At 30.8% G+C, this 19,692-nt stretch overlaps 1 protein-coding gene across 8 annotated transcripts in view; it reads right to left on the bottom strand.

Moving 5' to 3' along the window:
- Positions 1-19,692, bottom strand: part of CTNND2 (catenin delta 2) — a 1,100,293-nt gene that overhangs the window by 398,801 nt on the left and 681,800 nt on the right. For all 8 annotated transcript variants that reach the window (XM_031952313.1, XM_031952441.1, XM_031952561.1 and 5 more), the window contains 2 exons: positions 17,839-18,033; positions 1,337-1,589 (listed from right to left, as the gene is read on the bottom strand). In XM_031952313.1, the coding sequence (XP_031808173.1) occupies positions 1,337-1,589; positions 17,839-18,033 (448 nt within the window). The remainder of the gene's footprint in view (positions 1-1,336; positions 1,590-17,838; positions 18,034-19,692) is intronic.

Below are 19,692 nucleotides of genomic sequence, written 5' to 3' on the forward strand. Positions count from 1 at the left end.
CTCTCCACTAAGAAAGGTTGTATCTTCAATGGGAATTCCCCATGCCCATGATGTAACAGTTCTGGTTTTGCCCAATTTCAAATTTTTTTGTAGGCCTCAAAATAAGACATCAAAAATAAGATTTAAACAGGTTTTTTTACGGAAGATTTTATCTAGTAGTGCCAGAATTAAGTATGTATTTTTTTTGACACAGCTGAGGATTAAGTATATGGTAGCCAACATTTGTAGAAAAATGGAAATATCAGTATTACTGTATTTGATTAATAATTTCTCACATTATTCATGATAACAGCATTTATTTTTAATGAATAATAGAGGTAAGATTATATTGAACACTCAGTTCAGTCTGGATTCTTCAAAGTGGGTATGAATAGTGCTCAAGTAGCTATCTCAAGGCATGCCATAAAATTACCTATCTTAACATTTGCATGCCAATGGATATTTATTTCTTTTTCTATAAAACATATGCAAAACCTGCATCACAGTACAACTGCACCCCTAGAGTCTACCAGTTAAATTTCTTTGGGATAAATTTTAAGTATACTCTTTAATACTCAAGCCACATGCCTTTCTATAAAGATACTGGAAATATGACATAACTATAGTATTCACAGATGGAGACATATATTTATGGTAGCTCTATCTGCATAAATCAAGTGAATATGAATAAAACATTGTTTAACTATACAATAAAGCAATTTCAACTTCAGAAGTAAAGTATTACTGATTCTGATGCTACTATGAGAAGGATAGGAAGAAGGTGCACCTATTAGCAATTTCTTTAATAAATATTTTTCATGGTTTTGTAAGCTCAGAAATAATTTATTCCTTAAAGTTTACTTTCAACTGGAGAGGTATGAAAGCAGTAGAGTAACTAGAATTTCCTTGGTTTTAATGGTGCTACTATATTTCTTCAGGAATTTATATCATGATAGAAAAACTCACTGAGGGCCAAAGAGGCATTCACTGAAAAAGAGGAGGAGGGTGACATTACTAATCAATTAATGTAAAAATCAAACATGTGACAGGTCTTCAGAGGCAACCCACCAGTATCCCTTCTCATTGCATAGAGTAAAGGTTTTCTTTTTCTTATTAATAGCTGAGAAATGCATACTTAGAAATTCTCAGCATAACATTAGTTTTTCTTTTATTTAGAAAGACATTAGATTCCATAGATAAATTCAAAATAAATTGGACTGTAACCTAAACCTAGAATCACAGAATTCAAAAGTAAATCAATACTCTTAAAACACAAGTAAAAAAGTAATAATATAAAGTCAAGTCAGAAACTTTTTTGTGCTATGTAATGTAGGAAAAAAATTAAGTTTTCACCCACCTGGGATCTTTCTGAATGCTATCAATGGAAGGTGACCTAGCCAAAGTCCCTTCAGGTGGTATGGCAGGCCCAGATTTGCTGTATGGTGACTCGACAGAAGGACAATACTGCAGCTGTCGGTAGGGGTCTGCGTAATTGGAGGCTGGGCCTGCAGCGTAACTGGCCCTCTGGAAGGTCGATGCTGCATTCTGTGTGCCGTGCTGACTGCCTGTGCGCTGTAAGGGTACGGAGTCGACACCAGGGGAAGATGGGGCTACGACAGGAAAGTAGGGACAAAGTAAAAAATTGAGGACCTGTTCACAGAAATGGTTAACCAGGTCTAGGCAGAGGAAAAAAATACACACATAAAAACAGGGGTTTGAAAAAAATAAAAAAAAATTAGCTGTCATAATTGAAATCAAAAAGTTCAATATTAGCCAGTGCATTTTATTTAATGATTCACTGAGGAAATAAACATAGTAACTGAGAGGAGGTAGTTCTTTATCAATGGGTATTAAATATCCTACAGTTGGTGACAACAGAAATGAAAAATATTTTCAAAACTAAAATACAATTTAAATTGGTTTAATATCTTATTAAGAATCATGAACAATCACCATTAAGCTAGGTTATAAAGAAACAATTATGAGGAAGGGAGAAGGAATATCATCTGTTCCCATTTCCTTTTGGACAAATTCTAGTGGTAAATGTACTCGCCTTAAAAAAAAAAGTTAAGCAATCACCTATTAAAAATTCCAGTTTTCATACTTTAAAGTAGTTACATATGGCTTATGCATTTTTGAATACAAAGGATGTTATTTTTTCATTTTAAAAAAATTCAACTGTGGGGAAGCAGGAGAGTTATAGTAAATGCTGAAAGAATTAATAACAATAAAATAGTAATACCAAACCATTAAAATACAAATAAGATGATTTCATATGTCACCCCCTACATGAAATATAAATAACATTACTTTCCAAGACAATTTCTATAAGATTTCTATTTCTTTTCCCCAACACAATTTGTTCAAAAATAATTTATTAATACAGTTTGTAGAAGTGGTGAAGGAAGGGCAATTTTCTAAACAGGATGTAAATCAAATGATGAATTGACTACTATTTGTTTTTCTCTTCTATTTAATGTTTTAGCATTTCCTCTTGTCGGTTTAGATATTTTCCCAATGAACCATAGTACTTCTTACATATCTAAATTAATTGAAGTCATTCTGTGAAAGAATACTACCTTAAATAAAGTTCCAGTAAGTAAGGTCAATTTGAATTTTTTAAAAAATGAAGCCAAAATGGAATATCATGTACCATTATTTTTATTCCATTTACAGGAAGAAAGCAACTACCTTCATCAAAGTCATGTCTGATAAATTCATGGACTGCCAAAGAATACCGCAGTTCTTAGGATCATTAAGATAGACAACACATTTACTTTTTGGCTTACTAGATAACAATGTACCCAAATTAAAAGTCAGTGTCAAGACAAGATCAATTATAGTGAAGTAGTTACATTACAATGCTGTTAAACCCCCATTATAAATCATTCCAGACTTCCATGAAATACTAAACAGTGTCACCTGCTAAAGATGATTGGCCAAAGCATGTCCAATTCTCCTTTGATTATTGAGAACATGCATCATATTAAAACACAAATGAAACTGTGTCACAGTGACAATATTATGGTGCAAAAATTTAGGAATATTCAGTCAAGATGATACAAAGATGAAAAGGATAAAAACAAAACAGATTCCAGTCCTGGGAATGGATCTGCCAGTAAAAAGAAGCACAACTACTTCCTGTCACATCTTTCATGTTAGCTCAGGGATTTCCAAAAAGGAAAAATAAATATTTCAGTGACAAAGCAAATGCTATAAAACATGGTTGACAACTAAAGCTGTCTCTTTGTTACAGCCCTTGGGGGTATCATTTAATTAAGTAAGCAAGAGTTATTTTACATTTTCTATTTCAAAGTAATTTGTTTGGACTAATAAAAAGTTTGGTAGTTAGGACTGTTATTTATTTCTGTATAACTTTATTTAGGGATTTATATTATCTCTATGATATAACCTTCTGGCATATCATGTAGTTAGTATATATTGATATATTGTAATAATAAGTATTACAATATTTAAGAGGGTTTAAAGAGAAGAAAGTTTATAATAACAAGAGAATTTAAAGTTAAATTAAATAAAGTTAAATTTGTTAGGCCCAAGAGAAAAGGCAGCTTTAAAAACAATGCATAAAGCTACAGAATAGTTCAATTTTTAAGGAAATCAGGATAAGTTAAACAGCAAATCAAGGGCAACATAGAGATTTACTATATATATGTCATACTGTTTGTTCAGACATGCTTAAATTTTAGGAAAACTATTATATAATTATTCAAAGGATTAATTATTACTGTTATAAAATGCTTTTCCTTTACAAATGCATAGAATGTTTTATGGGTTTCAAAGTATTTTCCTCACAACAACCCTGTGAATTAGGCAGTGTAATATGATTAGCACCATTTGCAGATGAGAAAAGTTATGACTTGCTCATGAGAATGCTGATTGTTAAGTATGTAACCAGGCTTTGAACTCAGGTCTCCATACTTTTAGTGTGGTGTCATATCTGCTAGCAATCATATTGCTTGTATGATGAAAGAGTTTATTTAAAGAGAAACTTTACAATGTTACTTGATTTAGATATATCTTCCCTTAATTAATGGAATGTAGAATAGATTGCAAACTATATATAGACTGATATTGTTTTATTCTCACTTTGTTGCCTCCATAAAATAGGCACAGTAACTTACAAATAAATATATGCTTTCAAGAACACAATTAGACATGTGACATAAACATCTGTTTTATGGAGGTATACTTGCATTGCTATGATCACATAAAATGACTGAAATCCTTATTAATGGCTGTGATTCTATTTGGTTAGGTTCCTTTGTTTTATTTCTGGTCTGAATAGTACCACCAATTTATATTAGCAACTTGTTTAAACAGTCTTAAAGACAGATCTTGATGAATCAATTGACTTAGCCATCATTACACAACTTGTGGTGACTGAAGTAGGACTTGAAGGCAGGTCTTCTGAATTCCATGCTGCTTCTTATTTGGTTAGCTGGTGTGGCTGAAATTTATTTATTTGTACAATTCTACAAGTGTAAATTGTTCAAGATGGAAAGGCAGGGGATCCTGGTCCTCAAAAACTGTGTCCAGACCAACCATTATCCCAGGAGAGAACATAAACAATTTGCATGGCCCTTGGAGATAATCTTAAATTCTGATCCTTCTAGTAGTGCTAATTTGCATTTGTGACATTGGCAAGGACCACACTTAATTCCTAAATGCTACTAGATTTGTTAGCTAGTCTTCTGCTAGAAGATCAAAACAACTTATAAACTATTCTATGTTTTTTCCCAAACTGTCTCTGATGTAGTCCATATATAGCTTGTCTATAGCCAAACTATTTGCATGCTATCTCCTCCATTAGAAGATGAGCTCTTTGAGAATAATGATCTTTGTTTTGTTTTTGCTTTTTGCTTTACTTTGTATCAGCAAGTTTAGCCCAGCCCTTGATACTCCAGTGCTTAATAAATGATACTTAATTTGTCTTAGCATGGAAAAAATTTCTGGTTAAAAAGGAGGGACAAAAGGGGCAGGAGGGGGGAATGAAATAAAGAAAAATTTCTCTTGACTAGATACTTGCAAATAAAGAGGAACTAGAAAGATAAAATTCTAAGGCAAAAGGATGATAAAAAATTTAAAATGGGCAGATTATATAGATTTCAACTCGTGGAATATATGAAAATATTTGGTGGAAGGAATTAAAGAATAGAAGTTTAAGAATGGTATCAAATGGTATAAAGAATATTAGGTGAACCCATTTTTATATACAAGGGAAGGGAAAGAAAAATCTCACTGACTGAGCAAAGTACCTAAGAAACTGAACTAATAAATCTCTGTCTCTGTTTCGGTCTGTCTGTTTCCCTCTCCCTTTCTCTTTTTCTTCCTCTATGTCTCTGCCTGTTTCTCTCTGTCTTTGTTTCTGTGTGTGTGTGTCTCTCTCATATATACATATACATATGCACCCCAGAAGCTATAGCAAAATAACACAGAGAAATACAAAACAATACTGATGGCTTTTAAGGGGTTATATCAGAAAATCTGAGGCAGAAAATTGAGATTCAATTACTTAAGAAGAATAAGATAGGAAATGATGAAATAACACTTCACAAGAATACAATTCACTAAAAACAGGCAAATGATTTTTGTTAATTAAATAACACCATTAGAAAGACTTATTTTTGTTTTGTTTTGTTTTTTGAAACCCTGGGGAGAATATTGATATGAGCAAGAAGTTCACAGATTAAATCAGAGTGAAATTATTTCAATATGCTATATGTAGCCTGACTTCAAGACTCTGATGATCACTGTCATTCAAGGACATTTAACCATATAACATTTTTTATTAGAATTTTTGGAGCATTGTTGAGATACCCAAACCTAAGAAAGATGAACTAGTTAAAGTAGGGGAGGAGAGAAACTAATTCTGCCAGCTCATATACTGGAGTGTGTGTGTGTGTGTGTGTGTGTGTGTGTGTGTAACATATAATATAAGAATTAGATTGTTCCTTTGGAATTCCAATTTAAAATATTAAAAAAATAAAGTAATGACTCCTGTCAGATAAACTGATTTCATCACATTTCAGGACTTGACAATTAAGAAAACAAATCAAGAGAAATTTAATAAGAATTTTGATTTTCTAACAATTAGGCGGGAGTTACATAATTTCTGCACAGGATATATCAAGGAGTCCAGGTTGATGCTGGGATTAAAGATGAGTGGTTTGCTGAAGTGATTACATTAGGATTCAGATTTTAACATATCAGAAGCAAATATACAGAGGACCAACCCAAGAGTCAGAAAGTTCTTTGTTTAAGTCCTGCCATTGACACGGACTAATTGTGCAGGCATGGAGAAGTTATTTAATGTCTCAGTACCCAAAGCAACTCTAAAAGACAAAAGTTTGAAGAAAACTGATATTTCCATCAGTGAAAGGAGTCCCTCATACTGATGATATTACATTTCCTGACAAAAAGTAATAACAACAACAACGTATATAAATGTCATCAATGATGATACCACCAAGTAAAAGTAGTGGTTAAAGAGAAAGATAGAGGGCAGAGGAAGAATTGACTCCTTTTTCCAAAAAGAATTCAAAGTGAATTTGTTACACTCATAATATACTTCAAAAATAATGAATTATACAAATATAGTTTAATGCATACAAAAAGCTACAAAGCTACAAAATAACATAAAAATGACTGTATGCAAATACAGAAGAAACAACATTGAGATCACAAGACATCCCAAATTGAATAAGATGTGTAGAACCATGCATTTTTTAAAAGACATCAAAAAAGAAATCAGGAGTATTAGAACCAAACAATAGCTTTTCTATTGTTACCTGGTTTAGATTATCCATATTATAACAATATGCTGTGGGTATATGTTTTTTAAAACAAGGCCCTTTTTGCTTAGTTTGTCATATTGTGTCCAATATGACACATTTTTATCATATTGGAATTCTGTGCTTTTTTAGCTAAATTTCTCTTAAACCTTTTAAAAATTATTCCCTATCTATTCATTGTAAAGACAGAGCAAATATTTTAGATGAAGAGTCCTTGTTCAGCTCTCTAAATATCCTCCATTTTCCTTCTTCTCTGCAAATATACCTTTTCTTCTCCATTTGATAAAACTGTGGGTAACCCTCTTCCTGGCTGGGGATTAAAGCACCAGGCTTTTCACTAAGAAAACAACTGCTGCCTTCACTAAGAAAACATTAGTCCATTACAAAATATTCTGTTTAACTTCTTTAGAACCATAGAACAAAGGGAAATTAATGAAAATGGGAGTTACACTCTTAATTGTGTTGCATGTCTATATTAGAGATAAAGAAATAGAGAATATACTTGTAAAAATAAATGGATGTCCAATAACCAGTAGGTTATTGGATGAATACCAGACTAGTTTAGAACAATAGGAGAATTCATAAAAATGTATCTATTAGTTCACTTAAATAATAAGGGAATGAATGTATTTTAGTAATTTAGAAATTAGGTATTTAATTCAAAAAGAATGCTTAAGAAATAAATAGAATGTAAAGCCAGAAAGATTTTATTTGGGGGGAGGGGGAACAAGGTAATTAAGGTTAAGTGACTTGCCCAGGGTCATACTAGTAAATGTCAGATGTCTGAAACTATATTTTGAACTCTAATTCCAAATTTGATACTCTATCTACTGTGCTACCTAACTGCCCCTCAGCAAGATTTTTTTAAAGATTAAATCTCTTTATTTTATGGACTATATGTGTCTAATGGTACATCTCTACACAGAGTGACAGAAACTGTGATTTCATTAAAATAGAGAATTCCCAGATGAAGAAATTCCATCCAGAAAGGAAGAACCATTTATGGAATTTAAGAGTCTGAGAGAATTGCCTAGAACTTGATAATTTAAGTACCTTGTACAGGGTAACACAATTAGTGTGCATCAGAGATACCACTCAGATTTAGGTTTTAGCTTCAAGCGCAGGTTTTTCCTACTCTTTTAGTTCACTGAGGTCTCTTCCAGCTCTAAATTTATATAATTAATGATTTATAAATAGTTGTATGTGGGCATGTCTGTGTGTAAAGAACAAATGCACACATATATTAAATTGAGCATAGCATACAGAAGAGTGATAATCTTGAAGCCAACAAGGCTTGTGATCAATCCTGCCTCTGATACATATTAGATATGAGATTCAAGGTAACTATGGAGGATTATAAACTACAAAGACTGTATTGACTTGAATTGATAGATGAAATTTCATAAAATATTGAAACAACAAGTACAATACCTATTTCTATTCAACACATTTGCACATAAAATGTGTTTATATTTCATTCATTTATAATTTTTATATATTAAATAATTTATTTACATATGTATATATGTATGAATGTATTTATATTCTTCTCTCTAGAGTCTAGAAAAATAAGCTCATTTCCTTAAGTTTCAAAAAGCACAGAAAACTTATCCCATTGTCTATTAGGGTTGCAAATTTTGGCTCTATTATTTTTAGACAATCCAATAGAAGGGTAATAAGGAGTTTTTAAAATGTGAATGGTTTCTTTATACAAATATGAAAATCTGATTATAAAAATATGGATTTATTTTGTCTCATTTATTTAAAAGGAAATAATAAGCTTTGTTTGCTGTTTATCATGCTAAAGCACCATACCCCTATTGAAAAATAAGATCATCTTTTTCTTGTTAATTCCATTTTTGTCCCAATAGCTAGTTACACAATTTATAAAAAGAACAAAAATGTTTCCAGAAAAACAGATCTTAATTCATTTAGTATACATTGAAACTTTTATTCCAAATCTATTTATAATTTCCTAAAAATTGTCTCTAAAGAGCCAAGAAGAGATACAAAAAAATGAGATCTCCTGCTTTTAAGACATTATACAATTTGTAAGCTTCTTTCCTATCTTTTTATCTCATTACATTAAAGTATATGAAATTTTATGGCAAGGATTAACTATAACATGGCCTTTTGAAACAGGATATGAGAGAGCACCATTACATTTGTTTCACCACTTCATTATCTTTGTTACTAAGATTGTTATTTAAACAAACCTTCTTAGCAGTCAAATTTGAAGTGACAAAGATTTTTGAAAATTGATCACAGCATATTTTTGATGGATTAGGGTTAGTCTTCAAAAGATCATTAAATATATGTGAGAAAAGGTAGAGTAAGAATATTCACTTTGCAGAACATTTTGTAAGGATTCAAAAAATTTAGCCTCTTGATGTAGTCTGTATAACAAAATAATTGTCAAATAAAGAGATAACTGTAACTATGTATTTTTATATGGAATTTCTCAGATAAAATGGGTAGTGATTCCATTAGTTATATGGTCATATGTTAATTAATCCTTTAGGAAATAAAACACCATTATATATTTGTTCACTATGAAAACATTAATGTAAGCTATTAAAAAAAACAATTACTTTTGTATACATGCATATTAACTACTTTACATGGAAACAGAGAATTAAAAGAAACATAAAAGGTATAATAATCAAAGAATAAAAAGCATAATATGGATTACTCTGGTAGCCTACAATTTAATGGGGGTAAACTGCACTGACATTCACAAGTGCTGTGTTTTAGTTACAGTTTTGCCTTGAAATACCTCTTGGAGTAGGTAATGCATTTATTTTTATTTTTATTTTATAGATGAAAAAACTTTAAAAAAAAATTAAGTGATCTGCCTAAAGTCAGATGTACTGATAGGAAGGAGAGAGAAAGGGGAAGATGATAGAAATGTATATTTAAAACTGTTTTCACAACCCTTGTATATTTTCTTCTAATAAGACCTGTGTGGCATTGATAAGACAAGTATAAATGCAAATTATAAAAATAAACCTTGAATGCAACCTAAAATAACAAGATTAAAAATAGATAGACTCTAGGCCTGCTGATTTGGTCTAGTGCTCTTTTCTTTATATCTTGAATGGAATCTCTCTTCAATTTGTAAATTTGTTCAACAAGAAACAAAAGAAAGCAAAAATTGTCACCAAAGTATATGCAACAGGAAGATTCAAGGAGCTCACACCAGTAGGGGGGGAATTAAAAAATAAAATGTTCTGCTTTTGTATTTTTCTTGTATAAGTTTTTGTAAAATTTGTGATAAGTCAGGTAACTATAGTAATAAGTCCTACACACTCCATCATTAATTTTTGTCATGTGGGAGAATATATACTCTGAAGGTTAAGATTTCTTCATATTATCATGGTTATATTCCTGTGGATCTTTCATTGGTTATTTCCAGAAGTATTTCTAATTTCTTCCTTGTAATACTAAATTAAATCTATTAATTCTCATCTATCTTAGGGATTTATAAGTCTACTGATAAAGTACAGAAATAATTGTATGGATGAACTGGCCCTATCATTTCATTAGTATAGAGAACTCCCAAATGAAAAAATTCCCACTATCAAAGCAGATCAGCACATGCTTTGCAACTTTTAGTTTCAAAAAGGGGGTTTAGAGACCAACCGATTTGAGATTAAGTGATTTGCCCAGGATCACATAGTCTGTAAGGACAGAGACAGAATTTGAACCCAGTACTTACTAGTTATGAAGTTAGGTCTCTATCTAGTAAATAACACTGACTAGCATTTTAGTTAATTATATTTTCCTTTATCCTCTATCCATAATGACTAAAAGTACATAGCCTGTGAAAAAAATAGCCATAAAATTGATATTTAATTTTTAGAATTTTTATTAAATTTTATTTTGCTTATATTCACTGATGTTCCTCCTACCTTTTACTTGGAATAGAAATCTTTTTTTATCAGTGGCTTTGAAGTGATTATATTATATTGATATTATGTTAAAGAGTTCTAATGGAGGATGAATTCCAATTAAAAAGCCTTTAGCAGTTTTATTTCACAATACTAACTGAATGTGATCAATCTTGTAACACTTATCTATTCCTTATTCATAATGTGTACCCTGAGAGGTTCTCCACCCTCCACAAAAATATAAACTGAATGTTTTCATCCAGATTCCTTTAATGTGCTAATTTCCCTTAACCTTATCTTATTAATATGCTGATTTCCCCATACCTTATCTATTTGCAAAGAAGTTTTTAGAAGGAGTTCTTTGACAATTCTGAGGTACCACTTCACAGCTCTCCAATTTTCTAAGATGACAGGACAACATAATAATAAATGTTAAAGGTGATGTGGGAAAATTGGGATACAACTACATGGTTGGTGGAACTGTGAACTGATCCAACCATTTGGGACAACAATATGGAACTATATCTAAAGGGCCATAAGACACTGTAGACCCTTTGACACAGCAGTGCCACTACTGGGTCTGTGTCCCAAGGAAATCATAAAGAAAGGAAAGGACCCACATGTGCAAAAGTGTTTGTAGCAGTCATTTTTTAATAATGGCAAGGAACTGGGAACTGAATGAATTGCCCATCAGTTGGAGAATGACTGAATAAGTTATGGTATATGAATATAATATTATATTATTGTTCTATAAGAAATGATTAGCAGGCTGATTTCAGAAAGGCCTGGAGAGACTGACATGAATTGGTGCTAAGTGAAGTGAGCAGAACCAAGTGAACATTGGTTGTAGCATAGCAACAGCAAGATTATGTGATGATCAACTGTGATGGAGTTGGCTCTTTTCAATAATAAGATGATTCAAGTCAAGTTTCAATAGACTTGTCATGGGAAGAGCTATCCATACCCAGAGAGAAGATTATAGAGATTGAATGTGGATCACAGCATAGTATTTTCACCATTTTTTGGTTGTTATTTGTTTCCCTTTCTTTTTCTTTCTCATTTTCTTCCTCTTTGATATGATTTTTCTTTTATAGCATGATAAATGGTAAATGTTTAGAAAAATTGCACATGTTTAATCTATATTGAATTATTTGCTGTCTAGGGGAAGTGGGGAGGGAAAAAAGGTTTGGTATGCAAGGTTTTGCAAAGGTGAATTGAAAACTATCTTTGCATATATTTTAAACAATAAAAAGTTATTATTATATACCTTTTTAAATATAGTTCTTTATTTTGTGTCTCCATCCATTATAGCATAGTTTTGGTTAACCAGGTATATCACACTGCATTTTTCTATATCAAAACCATTTTATGAATCTCTTTAGATATTTGCAATATCAATAGATTGCAATCTCAATAGTTACATCTCTGTATTGTATTGTATTGTATTGTATTGTATTGTAAACAATAGTTACAGACACGGAAGTAGATCATATTTTAGATTAAATCTTTGCCCAGTACAAATTAGTATTCTATAGAACACAGACAAGAAAACTAATAAGAAGCTCAGAAATAGTCTGTCTGTAATATATTGTTTAGGATTCAATAGTTCTATAGAAATTATATGAATAACACAAACAAAACTTCTTTGGGTTTATAAATATCCAAAATTTCTAGTAAAGATGAAGAATTGATTTATAAAGCTTATTTTTTTAAAAATCATACTACAAATTTTAAACTTGTGAAACTAAATATTGAAACTATTTGGTGAGTGATATTTCATTCTGTGATGCAGATAAGTCTCAAATTGCAAATAAGTTTCATTGTAAATGGCAGATACTTCTCTTATCGTATCTTTTATTTCTCAATTGTTTTGAATTAATCTTTTGATTAATTAACAATTTCAGAGAAATACTTGACATTTTAATTTTCCCCTGTTGTAAATTAAATACTATTTTATGGTAGGCTTGTTAGCATTATCTGTTCCAATACTTAGAAATCAATACTGTTTTTATTAGGAGTTCTAAATATTATTGATATTCTACTTAGAAACAAGTCCCCATGGAAGTTATAGTTAAAATCATTCAATATAATATAACAAAATATTAAGGGTCATATGTAAGCATGTATTTTTATATGTAATATTTCAGAAAGAAGAAATATAGGATATTACACTTTGTCAATAAAATAATACTCCTATTCCATAAAAGCTAATAGGCTTTAAAATAACTTATGGAGCTTAATCAACAGACCTTAGAATTTTAATGATATCCAAATATACCTAACTCATATTTATATACATATAGAACTGGTATTTCATTTTAAAGTATCTTTTTTGTATTAAATAGCATATACATCACATGATGTGCACTTGAAAGTCAAGACTGTGGTATCTTTTTGACTTTGAATATTTGTATTTGTATATACAATAACAAAATATTCTTGCTAGTTTCTTTTCATTTGTTCTATGTTATGCAAATGTTAAAACAGTTCTTGAAAAAAGTTTGAAGTCAATCAGTAAGTAATGAAGAAAATGCAGAATTTTTTATGAGGTGATTAGTCAATGTCACAATATAGGAATTTGTTCACATTAAGTAGATTTGTCCCATTTCACACTAACATAAACAATCCAACTATCTTGGTCAGCACTTATTAATAACACTAGAAATGGCAATAACTTAGTACTTATTCAGTCCTACTCATTTCATTATTGGAAGATTAATTGACTGAGGTTATTGAGTTCTAGAAGTATCCTTTGTGTAAGCACTTTAGAATCTATCTAGCTTGTCTTGAAAAGTATGCCTTTTCCTTTGTTTTTTTTCCCCCCACATATCCATTAATTTGACATGCAATATGATGCATTATCACTTATGAAAGTATTTCCTATTAAACTACAGATACAGTAACAACATGGCATTTAATTGTATGAAACAAAAACTACAATAAATGTGAGTTAATCATTAAAGAGTAATTTCTAATGTTTGTTAACACATGAATTTAACTTTGGACTATTCAGTGCCTGAATAGAAAAATTACCAAGATGTTTATGCTTCATTTTTTTTTTTGGTAAAAAATATTTATTTGTGCTAATAATTCATAGGCTCATAGAATTTAGAGCTGGTGCAGAGATCTTATTAATCATCTAATCCAGCCTTCTAGAATGAGCAAGTTTAAGTGTGTTACAAAGTCACTATGTCATAAGAATCACATATAGGGGAACTAGAATCCCTAGATTTTTTAACTCCAAATCTATTATATCAAGGAACTTGTTTTTCTTTTTTAAAAAAATGAATTTTCAATGAATGAAATCAAATTTTTATGTTTACTCATTATCATTATAAGAATTATTTTAAATGAAAATCACATAAACAGAAATTTTATTATGAATATCATACATTTTAATCTAATATAAATAAAATCTTGTTTATAATTTTGAATCTTTGAATTGCTGCATATCTCCAGATATTCCAGCTTTGGAAAGATGAGATTTGCATTCTCATGTAGGTAGGAATAGTTTCTTTCAATTGGCTACATGATGAAAACAAGCCATACACACACACACACACACACACACACACACATACTTATGCATACACCCCTCTCCCATAAGGTCATATTTTCTTTCCCAAGGTGTCTTGAGAAGATGAAGGTCCAAGTTTATTCACAATGGCAGTGTTAGGAACTGAGCTGTAGGAAGGGAAATTTTAGACCATGTAGAGTGGTTGGGCTTTCTTTTTTTGTCTGTTTCATTTCTCCTTTCAGTTCTGGCACAAGAGGTGGAATTCCTGCTTAACCTGGGATCAAGTCTTGTAATCTTGACACCAAGACTCAAAGCTGGATGTGTAGTCAACAAGGCCTGGGAGTGTCTGAAACTTAAGCCCAAAGTTGAAACTTTGTATTTGGGCATTCAGAAATGTGTTTTGAAGGAAAATGTTTCCATTCCATAGAAAATGAGATGGTGCATGGACATTATATACCCAGGTATTGGGGATGTTTGTATAATTACTTTGTTGTTTCTTTGAAAGAAGAATTCCTTTATAAAATTTAATTCAATTAAATTATTAAATGGATCTGAGGAATAAGTGGCATTATGGGCTAGAGTTAGGGAATTGTGGGAAAAAAGTAAAATTTAGAACACCCAATTTACAGGCAATGAGAGCCAGGATCACTATGAAATATCCTACTGAATTCCTAAAGATTTAATGCTTCTATTATTCATTTGTCACTTTGTTATTTTATTTTGTAGCTCTCTAGTTTTGGATTGATTTCCATATTGTTTTTGATGTATTTACCTTTACATCAGGCTCAGTTAAAAATTCTCTTGACACTGGATGCTATTTTTTCAATTTTGTGTTCTCCACTGCTATCTTGTTACAGCACTTTGTATGAAGAACTCAAATAGCAAATTATCAGAGCTTTACTTGATTGCAAACAAATCTATAACAATCTTTTGTTGAAGATGGTATTTTCATTTTTCCTTTAAATTACTTTAAAACTTAATTCATAATCTCTAAAATTTGTATTAGACAAAATGATCTTGAGATTTGAGAATATGTATGAATAGATGGAGGCTAATTGCATGCCAGATTGATTTTTGGAAGCCTACCAGATTAGTTCTCAACTTTTCATACTAATCTTCAACTCACCTCTCAAGTAAAATCACTTTAGTCAACTAAATTAATTCCTTAGTTCTTTTAAGGATGGGCACTTTAATAATTTGTTTTTACTAAAGTCATTCTTTCTAATAGACTGTTTCTTTCTATACCCCATACTCTCACACATCAATTTGTGTTTTCACTCACGTTGCTGATATTCCTGCTTGGAATTTTATGTGGATGGGACCAAAGGTTCTCTTTTCAGTCAACCAAATTCTATATTCCTTTCAGATACATTTTAAGAGGGCACTATGAAATTCTTTTAAAAGCCTAAGCTTTTAGAGGTAAACTGTAAAAGACATTGCTTCATAGTTGCCTATAAATCAATCTCATAGTTCTAAAACATTAGACACATTTTCTCATTTTTAAGGCATATACATATTATTTTCCCAACTAGATTTTCCCAAATCTAGTGATTGTGCCTATTCCTTTCTTTGAATTTCTCACAATGTCTAAAATAAAGGGAAATAAATTGTAGGTGTTCTAAAAATACTTGTTGCACTGAATTAGTTATAACCAGTTAGTTATCTGAGGGATGATTGACTTAAGAGTCACTCTACATAGGCACTCTTGTTCCCTACCTTCAGATTCTAGAAAAAGAAAACAGGGGACTCTTGGATTTGTGGGATGTAATTACTCTAGACACTGAGGAAATACTGAAGGCATGAATTCGATGGTATTTCTAGATTAGATCAAGATTCCAGTTAGTGAGAGAAGGATATATTTTGAGATTGTATCAAGAATCCAAATGGGGAAAGAGGAGAGTGGATATATTTATAATCATTCTCTTTAGGGTTCTGATTCAGTTGTTAGACAAGTTATACTAAGAGTAGACAACCCTTGAAAAGCTGCGATTTTCCTGAATCCAAACTATTTTGGGATAGTTCAGTTATTCAAAATTGCCAGAGGAAGACTGGGGAAGAGCCTGGAAAAATGTTAATGACATGATCCTAACAATTTCTCACTGCCATTTATCTGTACACATACATAAGAAGGCATTTTGACATAATGTTTGTGAAGTGCAATATAAAAAATAAATGCTTTTCTATTGACTTTCCAAAGAAAGGGTAAAATGTTTAAATAAAATTAAATTTACTTTTGTTATTCTAATAATGATAAAGTTAAGCTGAATATTTTCTTGATAACACCTAATATTTCATCAAAGTACCTAGCAATTATAAACTATAAAAATATGCATGTCATTCATCATCATCAGGTATTACTGAAAGTCAATTTTGAATTGTTAATAGAATTTACAGTGATTTTTTTTTTTGTTTAAAAGGAGTGAATACTAAAGAAAAATGCTTTATTAATCAAGATCAGATGTTAATATTAAAAACTGTAGCTTTTAAACAAGTCATATCATTATATTACGGTAGAAAGTGACAAAAAATCAATTTATGTAAAAACCTTAGATTATTAATAATTATAGGGAGCATTTACATTATCAAATTTGAAGGAGAATAATTAACATTTTGTCATTTTCTTATGTTGTAATAAGATATTGAATTACAAATTCCAATAATCAAATATAAATACTGCTTTTACTTGACAATGAAAGATATATAATTGATATCACAGTGAAATTAAGCCAAAGTATTATACATCACAGTGATAAATCAAAATTACCATAAGATTTCCCTCCCCTACTGTAGGGTCCTGTCTTGGTTTAGCTCTAAATATGAATACTGATATATCCCAGAGGTATTGATTAATACCTCTCCATGGCAATATATAGCATTAAATAAATTTTCTTTTAAAAAGTAAATACAAACAAAAATCAACATTTGATAAACAATAGAAAATGTAACATTAACACGTTTAAGTTACATTTTAGCTCAATAATTTTCCCCCAATTCCCCCTCCCATCAGCACAATTGAACCTGAGAAATGAATAAAAAAAAAGTTATTATAAATTATAGCACTCATTTTTAATGTATATCATATGATATGAACATATGCATATTTGTTAATATAAGACAAAATTCTATCCTTTAGCCACATAAATTTATTATGTTAAATATGGTCCTTCACCTTTGAAGCTCACTATAAACTAAGTCTATGTGTAAATTACCATCTTTATTTTTCCAAAAAAGGAAAGAATAGCTTATAAAAATGTAAAAACAATATACTTCATAACATAGCATTGTAATTTTCCTTTTCAAGGAATAGCCATGTATAATAAATAAATTATTAATAAGAACTTAAAGATCAATATTACCTACTTTAATTTAATGGCAAAATATATTTGCATGTACTACTACCAACCTCACATCTAGATGTCTAATTGCTTAATTGTGCCTGATGGAGTGAATTCCTATTATGACTCTCTTGTTACCATTGTATGGTTGAATAATGGTAGACTATGGCATACTCATATATAGAACTTTCCCTGTTATTTTCTTTGCCAGCTTTAAGAAAATAATTTAGGCACTAAACATGAAAATTAAACAAACAACTAAAAGAATTCCATTTGAAACAGGTAACTTTGAAGTGAATACATACCTGTGCTAGTGCGATAGGTGGCTGTGTGGGCTGGCTGCAAAGGGTCCCCCTGACTCTGACTGAGACTCCGCATAGGGGGTTTCTGATATACTCTGTCTTCATAAATGGGATCTATGTGGTGTTCTGGAGATTGTAGTGCCCTCAATTCAGAGCCAAGGTGGCTGTGTTGGCTGCTATAAGATGCCCGAGATCCAGCTGCAAGTGAACAAATAGAATAATTAGGAAAGGAATAGTACACAAACAAGACTAGTTTTGTCAGAGGTATATTTGAACATAACTTTGGGATTTTATTTTTTAAAGAGAACTGTTGAAATGTGCACAAAATAACATGAAATGACAGCAATGAGTCAAGCTAATCAGCTTATCAGCGCCCCCAGTTATATAACTCTTGATTTTCCCATAAGGAAGATAATATTCCAAGAGATAAATAGTTATTATACAAAGCCAATAAAACCACCTTCTCAGTATTTCACTAATGTAGCCGGAATCCTCAATAAAGGAATTAATTAACAAGGAAGAAAAAAGAAAAGGCAAAAACCCACTGCTAATTGGTCTGGGTGATTTAAACATAAAATTTACCACAAAAATAACTTCAGGTGATGTATAAACATATTAATGACCAAAACAAATCATTTTAATACTTCTCCTGAAGATTGGTGGGACATTTTGCTTCATGAACATTTTTCCCTTGGACTGTGAATGAACCACAAAATGCTAGGGCTTTCTGTAATCTAAATTCCCACAGGATGGATAAATGAAACATATTCAAAGATAAATGTTTTAAAGTAACAGAAAAGGTGAAATATAAAATATTTTTTTGCTACCACTTCAAAATGAAAGTGCTAATTTTCCATTTTCTGATAATAATTCAAATATTATGAAGTAAAGTTTGCAAATCCCTCATCATTAAATGTTGTTATTTTTATAACTTTCTTTTACAATTCTGAAAAGTATACTCTGCCATGTTATTGTTGTGATATTATGACATGGAATGTGTAAGACTTGGATCAAGCAAAGGCCTTGAAATTACAGATAAAGATTGATGGCCCAATAAGGAAGGCTAATGCAAATTAAAAGTCAACAGGGTACATGCTTTAAAGTGGTTGATCTAGTCATGAGAACTGAACAACTTCAACAAACTAACCATTTGTTTCGAAATAAAAAATTAATGAGAAATGCAATAGAATGTCGATCTTTTAAAGTAGTTGCTGAGGTAAAATTGACTTGTTTAATCACATGTACACACATTCATTTGGACCCAGGAAATAAGACTTCAGAAATATTAGTTGGCAATTAGAAAAAGGGACATGGATTTAAGGTAATTTTGCTACAAACAACTTTCAAACTATTGTCATTTAATCATAATAGAACAAACTTCTTGCATATTTGAATAATGCTATGAAGATTTTTTCTTTCACTGATGGTACTTTAAGGAAACAAAATAGTTATATTTATGCATATATTTATACATACAAATATATGTAACACAAATCACTTATGTAATATATAAAAATAGCATTATTTTAATTTGGTTGTTTAGTTACAGTTGATGATTGAATGTATATGAGTAGGTATATGTGGATAAAGAAGGAGGGAGAGAAGAAAAGAGAGATCATAGCAAGAGTTTTTTTATATGTGTTTATAGGATGAAAACGGTTTTAAAAAATTTTTATCCATTCTATTCTCCCTACTCTAGACAGAATGAAAGTAAGCATTCCAAAAAAATATGTCTTTATTCAACAGTTAAAGATTTTGAAGAAAATTTCTCACAATTTCCCTTGGAAATGATGCTTATGATCTAAATGCTTGATGATTCATGGAAAGTATTTTTCTTGAAAAGGAACTTTCTTTAAC

The sequence above is a fragment of the Sarcophilus harrisii genome, chromosome 1 (genome assembly GCF_902635505.1).
Source record: "Sarcophilus harrisii chromosome 1, mSarHar1.11, whole genome shotgun sequence".
Lineage (NCBI taxonomy): Eukaryota > Metazoa > Chordata > Mammalia > Dasyuromorphia > Dasyuridae > Sarcophilus > Sarcophilus harrisii.